The sequence below is a fragment of the Talpa occidentalis genome, unplaced genomic scaffold, assembly GCF_014898055.3.
Source record: "Talpa occidentalis isolate TD23 unplaced genomic scaffold, MPIMG_talOcc4v2.1 talOcc4.7, whole genome shotgun sequence".
Classification (NCBI taxonomy): domain Eukaryota; kingdom Metazoa; phylum Chordata; class Mammalia; order Eulipotyphla; family Talpidae; genus Talpa; species Talpa occidentalis.
Window position 1 is genome coordinate 12904953 of NW_023605083.1, and position 13068 is coordinate 12918020.

At 40.3% G+C, this 13068-nt stretch overlaps 1 protein-coding gene across 6 annotated transcripts in view; it reads right to left on the bottom strand.

Moving 5' to 3' along the window:
• Positions 1-3479: 3479 nt before the first annotated feature.
• The window catches only part of CNTLN (centlein), a 236875-nt gene continuing 227286 nt past the window's right edge, over positions 3480-13068 (bottom strand). For all 6 annotated transcript variants that reach the window (XM_037494596.2, XM_037494597.2, XM_054689416.1 and 3 more), the window contains one exon: positions 3480-9344. In XM_037494596.2, coding sequence (XP_037350493.1) covers positions 9243-9344 — 102 coding nt within the window. In that variant the 3' untranslated portion in view covers positions 3480-9242. The remainder of the gene's footprint in view (positions 9345-13068) is intronic.

Genomic DNA, 13068 nt, shown 5'->3' on the forward strand with positions numbered 1-13068 from the left:
AACTTTACTGGAGTTTTTCTTCGTGAGGACTATGTAAAATTAAAATGAGAAGAGTTAATTTTATGCATTTTTCCCCTGTGCAATACTGTATTAATCAGAATGTAGTAGGTTTATCCATAGAAACAAACAACTCCTAAATCTCAGTGGCTTTTCCCTACAGAAGTTTATTTCTCACTCACATACACAGTAAGCAGTGAGTGACAAGGAAACTGCCCATCACTCAGACTCAGGCTTATTGTGATGGAATACTCCATCTACCCTGTTCTTCCAGAACTGCAGGTACAGGAGGTGAGATGGAGAACATGTTCTTTAAAGCTACTCAGATTTGACACCTGGGAATCCATTCACATTTCAGTACATTGTAAAAGTCATATGCCCTCTCTTGAGAGAGGGAGGAGAATCATAATCCTATCATAGGCTAGAGTTAAAAAGTTCATGATCGTACCATAATTAAAATTCTTTTTCAGATTACAGAAAAATAGGTATTTCATTTATTGCTGTTATCAGATTATTATAATCCAGTGTGTGCATTACCAATGGGGCAACATTCTCCTCAAGGAATGAAAACAGGATCTTTGGGAAGTGGGGTTGGGTAGAAAAAACTTAAATGAGAATGATCTGCGACCCTTCAAAGTGTCACATTATATAAACATTATATAAACAGATATCTATACAGATATACTATATTAGTATTTCATTGGGGGTAATTGAGGAAAAGTCTATTTGGGTGTTTAATAATGAAAATAGAGTTGAGAAGTACTGGTCTAGGGGAAAGCATATAGAGAATCAGGAAGAATGAATTCTGATTCTGGCATTTAATTGGATCAATTCATTGATCACTCCATTAACTTGAAAAACTGCTTTTCACCCCTTGTCTAAGTTTCCCAGGGCTGCCACAACAAACTCCACAATTTTGGTGACTTAACACAACAAATGCATCCTATCACAGCTGTCAATCTAAAATTAAGCAGTCAGCAGAGCCCTGCTCCTTCTGAAGGGGAATGGATTCCTCCTGTCTGGCCCTGCTTCTGGTGACAGCATGACTCCAACCTCTGCCTCCGTTTTCACATGGTCTCATCTCTCTGATGTGTCTGTTTCTCCAAATTCCTCTCTTTCTAAGAACACTATCACTGGACGTTTGCTTTGCAAATACCTTATTTCCAAATAAGGTCACAGTCACAGGCACTGACTGGCACTAGGCCTTCAACATACCTTTTTGGCAGGCTGCAGTGCAAGCACACACACAAGGCAGGTTCACGGTCGATTCGGGCAGACGGATTAAGAGTTTTGGAGCCCTCAGTGGATTTTGGATGTTACAGGCCTTTCATGCTCTCAGGGAATCAGGTACTGAGGCAGGCCAGCTTGCAGGCAGGCCAGGCAGTCTCCCAGCCCCCCAGGAATCTCCTTGCTTTTTCCATAGTCTCAGAGGTCCTCCTGCAGTGCCTGCTGCTGCTGCCTGCTAGGCACAGGTGTGAGCATTTACACATGCGCACACCCCTGCCCTCCGGCCCCGATGTCCATAATTACAGGTGCGTGTGCTCCACACTCAGGCCTCGACCACAGGCATCCACGCCCCTGACGGGAGCACGTAAAAAGGCCTGCTGATTCATTTACCCTCCAGAGACACAATTCAATCCTCAATGTACTTTGATTCTACAACTACATGTGCAATTGTTTAGCAGTGCCCACAGGCTTCCTTTACTGAGTGCTTATTTGGTGTGTCTTTATGCACAGAGCACAGTTCCACAAGGGTTACATCTATACAATAAAACAAAATCTACTCTTGGTGTCACAGAGCTTTAAGTCTAGAGAAGGTAGGGGCGATAAACAGATACAATATAACACTAAGGAAGAGGTAAGACAGGATAAGATGGAGAAGAAGGGTGAGAGGAGTAAAAGAGAAATTTCAAAGGTAAATTGGGAGTCAGATTTACAGGGCTTGAGGCTGTAGGAAAGATCTCTGCTGTTATTTAGAGTAAGATGGGAAGAAATTGGGAGATTTGGAGCAAAGGAGTGACATGAGCCTATGTGTTTTAAATGAATGGTGGGGGGTGAATATTCTGTCTTAGAGCAACAGTTGTATCAGGGAGACCTAAAGCAACTGCCATAGCTCAAATAGATGGCTTGAATTAGAGTGAAAATGGGGGTGGTGGTAACCTATTGGATTCTGGACACATTCTGAGAGTAGTCAATAGATGGACTGATGAGTTTCTGGTGGATTGATGGGGATGTTAAAAAGGGGAGACAAGGATGCCTACAAGACTTTTTTTAAAAAAGATTTATTTATTCATGCATACAAGAACCAGGGTACAGGCCAGAGGTGCAGGGGGTGAGAGGATCCACCAGAGACAGAGTGGGGAACAGAACAGGCAGACTGACCAAAGACACTGCTGAGGGGAGCAGCGAGTGAGACAGGAGAGGTCTGCTGCGCCATGTGGGTATCTTGCAGGCTGGCAGGGATCAAACCTGTGCTGCAGAGGGTGTGGACAGCTTCACAGTGCTGTGCTCAACCTCCTGTGCCACCAGGAGAGGCCCTCCAAGAATTTTTGACCCGACAAAATCAAAGCTTATAGAGTTGCCACTCACTGAGATAGAGGAGTGAAGGAAATGCAGCGTTTGGCTTTGGACATGTGAAGTTTGAGATGCTATTAGATAGCCAATTGGAGATACTGCTCTTACCAGAACTGGTTGGTTTTTCCACTCTGAGGTAAAAAAATGTTTTTGATTTTAACTTGAGACTCAGAATCTTTTTTGTCTATTTACCCTTTCTCATTTCCTACTTATTTGTCAGTACACTTTATTATATAAAATATGGTACATGTTATTATATACCTAAGTTTTTTTCTCCTTTATTCTATTGATATAATTAAATACATTGATACATTTCCTAATCATTATATTTGGGATAAAATCTATTTGGACAGTGTAGAGGCAGGACCTGGAGCACAGTGCAGGTTTTCTGATCCCATGCAGACCGGGTAAAGGAGGAGTCAGAGTCCTCAGTAGTTTTGCAGGTTTTTTATTTGGGGTTCACCAGGCATATGGCAGGCAGGGGTGCTGGCTGGGGGGCTGGGAGGCTGGTAGGCCTCCCAGCCCCCAGCAAGTCTTCACTCTATCTGGGCGTTCTCTGCTTCTGCTTCGGCTTCTCCTTCAGGTTCTGCTGCTGCTGGCTGGGGCTGCTGGCGTCCCCCCGTGACGCCACCCTTAAAAGTACAGTCTTAGCTCAGCTGAATCCCATCTACCTATGCCCACACCCTATTCCAGGTGCCCGCCATCAGGCATGCATTCAGGACAAGGATCCATCATCTATCCTGATGGCGGAAGGGCAGAAAAGCCTGATATTTTCTTTACCCTACAGTCCACCCCCTCAGGGTTTTCTGCCATACAGTCTATACATACATATACAATTTTCTAAGCAAACAAACAATGCAGCCATGGCCCACAAAAGCAAATACATCAAATATAACAAAATACAATATAACAAAATACAACAGAACACAAATAAGTCCAGGCAGGGCACCAACCTAGAGCAAAAGACAATTATTGGTACCAGCAGATGAGCCACCAAATCTGCTGCCGAAGGCACTGCTCATATGAGGGAGGGGAATCACTCACGGCATCTACTATATCACACCAGGAGCAGTCAGGCTTCCTCGCCTTCTCTGGCTGTAGTCTCGGCTACAAGGCACACACCGCATCCACCCCCAGGATGCACTAGCTCTGGGATTGGCAATTTTATTCTGTTGGGGGTAATCACCAACCCTCAGGGTTTCTGTCTGCAGTCGCTCCAACACTCGGCCTTCACGGCCACCCATGCGACTCGCAGACCCCTGCACTCAGGCCAACCCACTGCACAAGCACATGGGTCGGGGATCCAAACTCTACATTCGGCCTCTTTTGGGTCCCCTCTTCGGCTTGGCCTCCACCCCAAGCCACGTTCCCCACCCGTCCCCCAAGGACAGGTTCCTCAGCTCCTCACCCTCACTCAAGAATGAGCAGGGCATCACCCACAGGTGATTTTACGAGACTCACAGTTCTTCAGCATACCCAGGCTGCTTAACAGCCACTCAGGGCTTCTCAACTTATCATCAGTACCAGCTTTTGCTTTCTTAGTTGGCTTTTCTCCTCCACCTGGCTGCTGGGCATGCACAGGCTGCTTTTGGCCATCTAGGCCCACTGGCCACCCCCAGATTCTCAAAAAAAAAAAAAATAACCTGCCAAGGTCCTCCGCCTGCTGGCGGGATTGTCAGTCCAAGTTTATCAGTCCATGTCCATCAGTTGAAGTCCATTGGCCTCTCCCTGCATCAGCAACGGCCTGCTGCCTCAGGGGTCATTGGCCTGTCCTTTCCGGTGTCGTTGGCTGGTCCTCTTGGGCGTCTCCTTCATGCCAGGTCCCGTCCTGCAGCTCCCAGACCGTATCCATCTTCTGTGCCGCCCTGGCGCCTCCAGCGTCGTCACAGGCAAACACTTACTCCTTAGTCCCTTCCAGGTCTTCGGAGGGCTCCATACCCGTCTGCATGGATCTTGCCGACTTACGCCAATTGTAGGGGCAGGACCTGGAGCACAGTGCAGGTTTTCTGATCCCATGCAGACCGGGTAAAGGAGGAGTCAGAGTCCTCAGTAGTTTTGCAGGTTTTTTATTTGGGGTTCACCAGGCATATGGCAGGCAGGGGTGCTGGCTGGGGGGCTGGGAGGCTGGTAGGCCTCCCAGCCCCCAGCAAGTCTTCACTCTATCTGGGCGTTCTCTGCTTCTGCTTCGGCTTCTCCTTCAGGTTCTGCTGCTGCTGGCTGGGGCTGCTGGCGTCCCCCCGTGACGCCACCCTTAAAAGTACAGTCTTAGCTCAGCTGAATCCCATCTACCTATGCCCACACCCTATTCCAGGTGCCCGCCATCAGGCATGCATTCAGGACAAGGATCCATCATCTATCCTGATGGCGGAAGGGCAGAAAAGCCTGATATTTTCTTTACCCTACAGACAGTTATGAATTATTGCATATGAATATTTGAATAACTAGAATTTCTATTTTACTTAGCATATTTGTATTTCTACTAGTAAATAATATTTATAGTTCTCTAAAGATGAGAGTTAACCGCCTCCTTATATTCACTTGTTGAGCCTCTTTTAATGAAAGACTCCACTCTTGGTGGTGTTCCTTTTGTTTATGCTCCAAAGAGGCATTTGCAAATTTATAACCCATAAGTTATATTTGCTTTCCTTCCCCCAAACTAACACGGTAAATCATCATTCTAAATAAAATATATGCTTACCTTGAAAAGATGGTTTCAAAGGCAAATTCTCTAGTAGCCTCCACTTCATCTTGTTAATCCTAGATACCTGGTGTGGTAGACAGCACCTGAAATGTCTCCTAATGACTGTCACATTGTGTCATTTACATTCATGTTATCTCCACGCGGGCATAGGTGCATGTGTATGTGTGCGTATGATGAAGTGTGTTGCCATATTGAAAATATCTATGTCGCAAAGAACTGAGGGCAGTCTCTAATTGGTAACTAGTAGGCACTAAGACCTCATTAACATAGCCTGAAAATCCTGTCAACTACATGAGTGAGCTAGGAAATGCGTCCTTCTGAATCAAGCCTTGATTGACTGCAGCCCTCCAAGAGTGTGAAGATGTGATTAAGATGTGCTCAGATTCCTGATCCATAATAACTGCCACCCTGCAATTTGCCATACAGTAATAATGAACAGAACTGCTTTTTATAAATTCCTTGTAAAGTTCATGATTACTGGAAGTTCTTTGGTCAAGTAATTGGTCTAGAATACTGCGTCCCCCACCAACCCCAATCACCCTGCTCCTATCAGCCCATGCTCCCTGAAAAGACCACAAATGCAGGCTTTGGAGGTAGAAGAACTAAAAGCAATAACTTAAATATGATTAAGGAGAGAATAGAACTGAAAAAGAAAAAAAAGTATTATCACTACATTCCTATTAGAGTGGTTAAAATAAGAATACCAATAATACCCAAGTCTTGCAAAGGAGGCTAACCAATTTGCTCTCTCAGATATTTTTGGTGAGGCTGTGAAATGGTGTAGTAACTACATTTTTGCAACCTCTACCAAGTGAAACACATACTTACTATGTGATGTAGCAATTGAACTTGTGGATATTCTAGAGATATGAAAACTTGTTCATACAAAAATCTATTTGTGAAGGTCCATAGTGACTGTATATGATATCGCCCAAACCTGGTATATTAGCCAGGATTCTCCAAAGAAGCAGAATCAATAGGATGTGTGGTGAGAGGGATTTGTATTAAGTGATTGGCTCACATAATTATGGAGGTTGGCAAGTCGAAATTTCCAAGGTGGACGCGGGTTGGAGAACCGGAAACAGCCAATGTTGCAGTCCAAGTCCAAAGGTTGTATGGTGGCACAAGTCTCTCTTGCTTCGGGGGAGGGGTGGTGGGGTCAGTGTTTTGCTCTGTTTGGTCTTTTGTTCTATTCTGTTCCTCATTTTAGTAAGACATGTTCAGTCTTCCATTATTAAGTATAATGTTAGTAGCAGATGTTTTGTAGATGTTCATATCAAAACGAGGAAGTTCCTAGTTTTGTGTTTTTTTCCCTCATGCATTAGTGTTGAATTTTTCAAATTCTTTTGCTCCAATTTTATAATCATACCCTATTTCTTCATTAACCTGTTAAAATGGTAGCTTACATTGGTTAACTTTTGAATTCTGCATCAGCCTTGATCTTGTATCTTACAGTCAATATCCCTTAGAAATATAGATATCAAAATCCTGAACATAGTTTTAGCAAATTGCATTTATTGGTCTCTGCACTCACAAATTACCACAAACTCAGTGACTTAAAATAACAGAAATATATTCTCTTAGATTTTTGGATGTTCAAAGTCATTTTCACCAGGCTGAAGTCAGGTGTTTCAATAATGCCGATTCTTTCTGAAAGCTGTAAGGGAGAATTCATTTCTTTCCTTTTCCATCCCCAGGGGCTGCCAACATTCTTTGGTTCACGACCCCATTCCTCTATTCTTAAAGTTAGTGGAATAGTACCTTCAAATTTCTTTGTCCTGCTGCTTCAGTGGCAAGACTGCTCTATAACTCCTCTTGCTTTCTGCTTAGGAGACATTAGACCTAAAGATAACCCAGGATAATCCCTCAAATTTCTTAATTTAATTACATTGGAAAGTCCTTTCACCAGGTAACAAATTCACAGGTTGCAAGGATTAAGAACATCTTAAAAAAAGGTGATGTTTTCCACTTACCATGCTTTCTTTCTTTGTACTGTCTTTATTTAATAGTTTTGGCAATACAGTGAAGTCTCATTTTTATCTTTGTAACTAAATCGTTGTGATACTACATTTCAGACTATGTACTATTGCTTTCCTGTGAGTTGAGAATATTGTGATGAGTACTTAATCTGTTACTGTTGATAAATATCACATTCTTTTGGCACAGGTATAGCGTTACTGTACATAAACATAATGCTTTGTTGTCTATTTCAAAGTAAAATAATCCACACTCCACTATACCTTAAACATGTGATAACTGACAGCCATTTTTCCTTTCTTATTTTCTTTTGACAAGAAGAGCATGCATACAGGGCCTCCCCTGGTGGTGCAGCAGTTGAGTGCTGGGCTGGGAAGCTGCCCACAGCCTCTGCAGTGCGGTTCGATCCCCGGTTGCCGGCGAGGGTCCCACATGGTGCGACAGACCTCTCCTGCCACCAGCTGCTCCCCTCAGCAGTGTATTTCGTCACTCTACCTGTTCTGCTCCCGGCTCTGGCTCTGGTGAATTCTCTCACCCTCCCGCGCTTCTGACTGTACCCAGTGCTTGTATGTATGTATGTATGTATGTATGTATGTATGTATGTATAAATAAATAAATCTTTTTTTAAAAAAAAAAAGAAGAGCATGCATACATATTAAAAATAATCATGATATAACAGTATTTGCGGCACCCAAAATGCTGCACCAATACTTGCCCCCGCTGTCAGATGACAGCAGTCACAAACAATACATAAATGAACTTTATTGATGGACCAAAATCTGAATTTCATATAAATATTATGTGCTACAAAACATTACTTTTGATTTTTTTTTTTAACCATTCACTAATGTGAAAACTATTCTTAGCTTTTGGGCTACACAAAATAGGTGGCAGACCAAATTCTGGTGGGAGGAGGTGGAGACATGGAAGTAAATAAGTAAACAGATAATCTAGATATTTTTGTATTTCAAAGAAAATTTAATAGATTTAAGGACAAAGGAATGTGCCTCTCAGGGACTGTGCAAGGTGAACCAGAATGAATGAAGTCAGTGGAGAGAAAAGTTGATACAGAGTATTCTAGAAAGAGAGAACAACAAGGGTAAAGGCTGGGTACAGGCAGAAGTTTGATGAGTAAGGGGAACCAAGACAGTCAGGTGTGGTTGAAACATAGTAAAGAGGTGAAATGAGGCGGGAATGTTGGGGAATGGAAATAAGGATAACACTGTTTAAAAATGTAACTTTAATTAGTTTAATTAATTAGCTTAAATTAATTAGTAGGAGTTCTGCTAGGTCTAGTGTAATTTCATACACTGGGTTTGTGGTCCTTGCTAATTTATATGACCACACATAATATTTTTAACTTAAAAAAAGAGAAAGAGAGGAGAAGAAAATGTTCTCATTTTTTGTCAAATAGTTTTAGGAAAACACAGTAGATCTCCTATATCATCCAGTATTGTGACAATAACAGATACCATTGGACAACACACTTGAATTAAATGTTTATCCTTAAGTTTTGGTGGTTCATTTTATATCTGCTTACAAAACAAATATGTTGCTCCTTGAATGACTTAAGCCCATGTATAGCAGTTTTATATAAAAGTCTATATACAAAATTTAAAATTTAAAACAAAATTTAAAACATTAAATCCTCAGTTTATACTTTTTTATTTTTACATTTAGAGCTAAATTGTGTGTGTCAAGCTTGTTCGAATTTCTTCTAATGCACTGGAAGGAAAATCATGCTTAAGTTTGCATTGATTTGTGGCAATATTTGTATTCAACAATCAAATGCTACACTATTTCCTTTTAAATGGCTAGGCACTTAATTTGTTTCACTTGTTCAGCAATTAATTAGTTTCAGAGAATTCTTATTTTGGTATTGAACCTGACTATTGATAGTTGGAACAGATACTGTATCAGGATTGCAATGCATGTTTTCCAATCACACCATATAAAAAGTTTTCACATTTGAAAAAATTTCTCCATTATAATATCATCTATTATCTTTCATAATTGTGAAATATTTTTCATCTAGCTTCTTTTTTTCATTTATTTTTTCCAGTACTGCTTCTAGTAAATATGAAGCAAAAGGAAGCTGTAAAAGAAACAGAGAAAAGAAGATTATCAAAACTCTATATTTTCTTCAGTCTAAAAACATACACTAAATATTGCTAAACCATTAGAACTCAGCAATCTACAACTTTGCACCCATAATGCACCTACTGGGTCTCTTCTCAACTTATCTTGCTGGTTAGTGTGGGTAATTTTATCTTTTATAATAAAAATGATAAAAGAGCAGAAGTAAAATGAAAAAAGATAAACGCCTTATTGAACAATTCATGGTTTACTGACCATGTTAATGATGTAATCTGCAATACAAGCAGCTAAGCCATTTATCTTCAATCAGCTGATCAATAGCAGGTTACAGTCATCTCTAGGGCCCACAGGCCCACAGAAGTAGTACTGTATGTTCATCACTCATAAAAGAATGAGAGAGAACTATCAATACACTTGTCTGTGTTAGAGCAGAACATCTCAAGAGTTGTAAGGTAAAATTTCAGAGGCAAAAAAATGGCAAAAGTATACCCATTGATTAAGTTGTTATAGAAAAGTTTGTTTGGCATATCAAAGTGTAATACACATGTTGCAAACTGCTGAGTTTATAAAATGTAGAGTACATCTTTAAATTTCATAATTTATATAGCTCTTCTGGCAAAGTTTTATTGTTCCCTCTGCTTCACAGGGTTGCCTGTGGAACCTCAACCCATACAAAACACTTCTGGGTTGTGAGTAAAAGAGAATCTGAAATGTTTCCCAGGTACCTCCCACGGCCCTACCAACTTCCTTTTTTCTTCCTTCGTAGCTAATCCAGTGTCAGGTAAGAGGTTTACAATAATTAAGACGTTCACTAAGTCCTTTCTTCCAGAGTTGTCCTTTTGATTAACAAGGGAAAGATTATTTTTGTTTCTCTGAACTTATCAACGAGAACACTTGTCAAATCCAGTCCCCTCCCACACAGTAAGGTAGCATGAGACCCTCTGCTGTTCTTGGGTGACCACTGACAGTGTTACTGCCAGCGCCTGAGCAGAAACAGCCTGAGATGCTCTGTATGTGTTGTTCAGCTGTGCTCAGCTTCAGCTATGCTCAGCCATGTGATTGTAGTAATTGTAAACCAAACAGAATGGTTTTTTATTGAATTTGAAATGGGAAAAAGAAAATACGGGCACAAACAGATTGTGAAGGCCATGGAGAAACAGAGAACCATAGCCGGTGCACAGGACTGTCTTAGAGCCTAAATAGCTTTCTAGTTTAACACCCTTCCAGTTTTACAAATAATGTAATTTAAATTCTCAGGGAATTAATAGCAAATGTTAAAGAAATGCACACATGAAAAATTATAAACTACTAGGAAACTTTCTTATATTTTGAACATTGCACTCAGTACCCTATATACTCCTATCAAAAAAGCAGACAAATAAGAATAACTTCTCATTTCTTCCTGGTAGAAACAAAAGCAGAAACAAGTGTTTAATACGCCATTTCCTAAAGTTGGTCTAAGAAAAACAGGGTTCTCTGATCACGTAAGTTTGGGAAACAAACCATATCTTTATAAGTTCTTTTATTTCAGGATCTCTTAAAGGTTCTAATATGCTAACTGGCACTGTCTTTCTCCAAGAGGGCAATGTAATAACCATTTTTTAAATTCATCTGGCCACACTTTTCTGATGGTCTAGTTTTCACATGGAACTAGTGATCCATGGAACATATTTAAGGAAACATGCTGATTCTATATTTTGCTGTGTCACAGCACTTTGGGGCACAATGCACTGACACTAATCATCTTATTTGCAGATTCATCTTTTTTTGCAGATTTCATTTTGAAGTTAAAATCTAAACCTACTTTTATTATCTTGTGTATTAACAGTTTTCAACATGGCATGTACATTCTTAGACATTTTGCTCCCTTTAAGAAATATAACCTCAAGAACTTCTCTTCCAGGAAGCCTCCATGGTGGAACAAAAAGCCATTTAGTAATTTATTGCCAACAACCCCTTTTATTTTCTTCCTCAATCTCCCACTAAAACAAAACACCCCACAGTTAAATGCAACTGTTTGTCAATCCTGTTTATTGGATTGTAAGCGTCTTTTAAGCTTTGTATGGAGACTAACACACTACGGATTTCAAACACCAAATCACCTTCAGTCAAGATGTACAGTACATGTACATCCATCTGCCCTTATAAGTTCTATTTTTCTCCACAAACAGACCAGAAGAATATTATGTATCTTTATATAATATTAGTTGGAGATATTTGGAGCTGTTTAATTCTTCTCGATTTTCCTTTTTTTTATAAACCAACTCTAACGTTTATATTCTAAACTCAGTGTTCATTTACTTGCTATTTACGACTTGTAGTTCATTGGCATTTACAAATAGGACTCTCAAATAAGCTTTCAAAATTTTCAATAGATAAGGATCAATTGTAATTTTATAACAAAATAATTGAAACAAACTTAGAGGCAGACTAAGGAAAGCCTGAATTACAAGCCATTTCATAAAATATTATTTTCGATTCCTGGCTGGCCAAGGAGATACCCACATGGCGCAGCAGATCTCTCTTGTGTCGCCTGCTGCTCCCCTCAGCAGTGTACTTCGGTCAATCTGCCTGTTCTGCTTCCCACCATGTTTCTGGTGAATCCTCTCACCCCCTGCATCTCTGGCCCGTACCCCAGCTCTGTATGCATAACTAAATAAAGCTTAAAAAAAAAAGGTTATTAGAAAGTTATTTTTTCAGTGTGATTCTTACTGGCAGAAAAACTGTGGGGACAAAGGTTACATGCAGATAAAAATCAAATGTAGAGGCCTCCCCGGTGGCGCAGCGGGTTGAACACAGTGCTGTGAAGCTGTCCACAGCCTCTGCAGCACCGGTTCTATTCCTGGCTGGCCAGGGAGATTCCCACATGGCAGGGCAGACCTCTCCTGACTTGCCCGCTGCTCCCCTCAGCAGTGTATTTCAGTCAATCTTCCCGTTCTGTTCCCCAGTTCAGTCTCTGGTGAATCCTCTCACCTCCCACACCTCCAGCCTGTACCCCAGTTCTTGTATGCATAAATAAATCTTTTTAAAAAAAATCAAATGTATAAAATTACCCACTGCAATTGGACTACCTGAAATAATGAGGACATATATTTGCATTCTTAAAAATAGATAAGTTAATGTATTAGGCCTATTGGTTCTCATACATTTCTGCTAACAGTAACAGAAGATATTTTATTATTGTGTAATCTCATATTGCAGCACAGCTTTTTGTTTTGTGGTAAATAATTTATCACTATAAATTTTTACCAAATGAATGCAGAGAAAATTTTCTTTACTAGAAAGCTCTTCTGTGGCATAATAAACAAAAAATAAAATCACAAAGCCAGACTCATTCCTATGATCTCAGAATTCTAGTACATCCAGCACCCAAAACAGAGGGAGGATATAAAAGAGAACTTTTCTTAAAATTGTATCTTGAAAATATCTTAATAATAAAATATCAATACTGAACTAATTAGTATTTTTTAGGGAATGTGCTTAACTTTTCCACAGCTTGAAGATCATGTAACTTCAGTTACACAGAGTTGTACATCATAAATGGGAAAAAAAATGCATGGAAGAACACATTTACACTTTTGTAAATGTGAGCATAACTTAGAGTGAAAAAGTTGGTGGACAAAAAAGAAAACCTTTTCAGGACAAATATAATGGCTGGAATTGAAAAAGAAGAAAAGTAGGTTAAAAAAAGAAGAAAAGTAAAAAGAAGAAAAGTAGGTTAA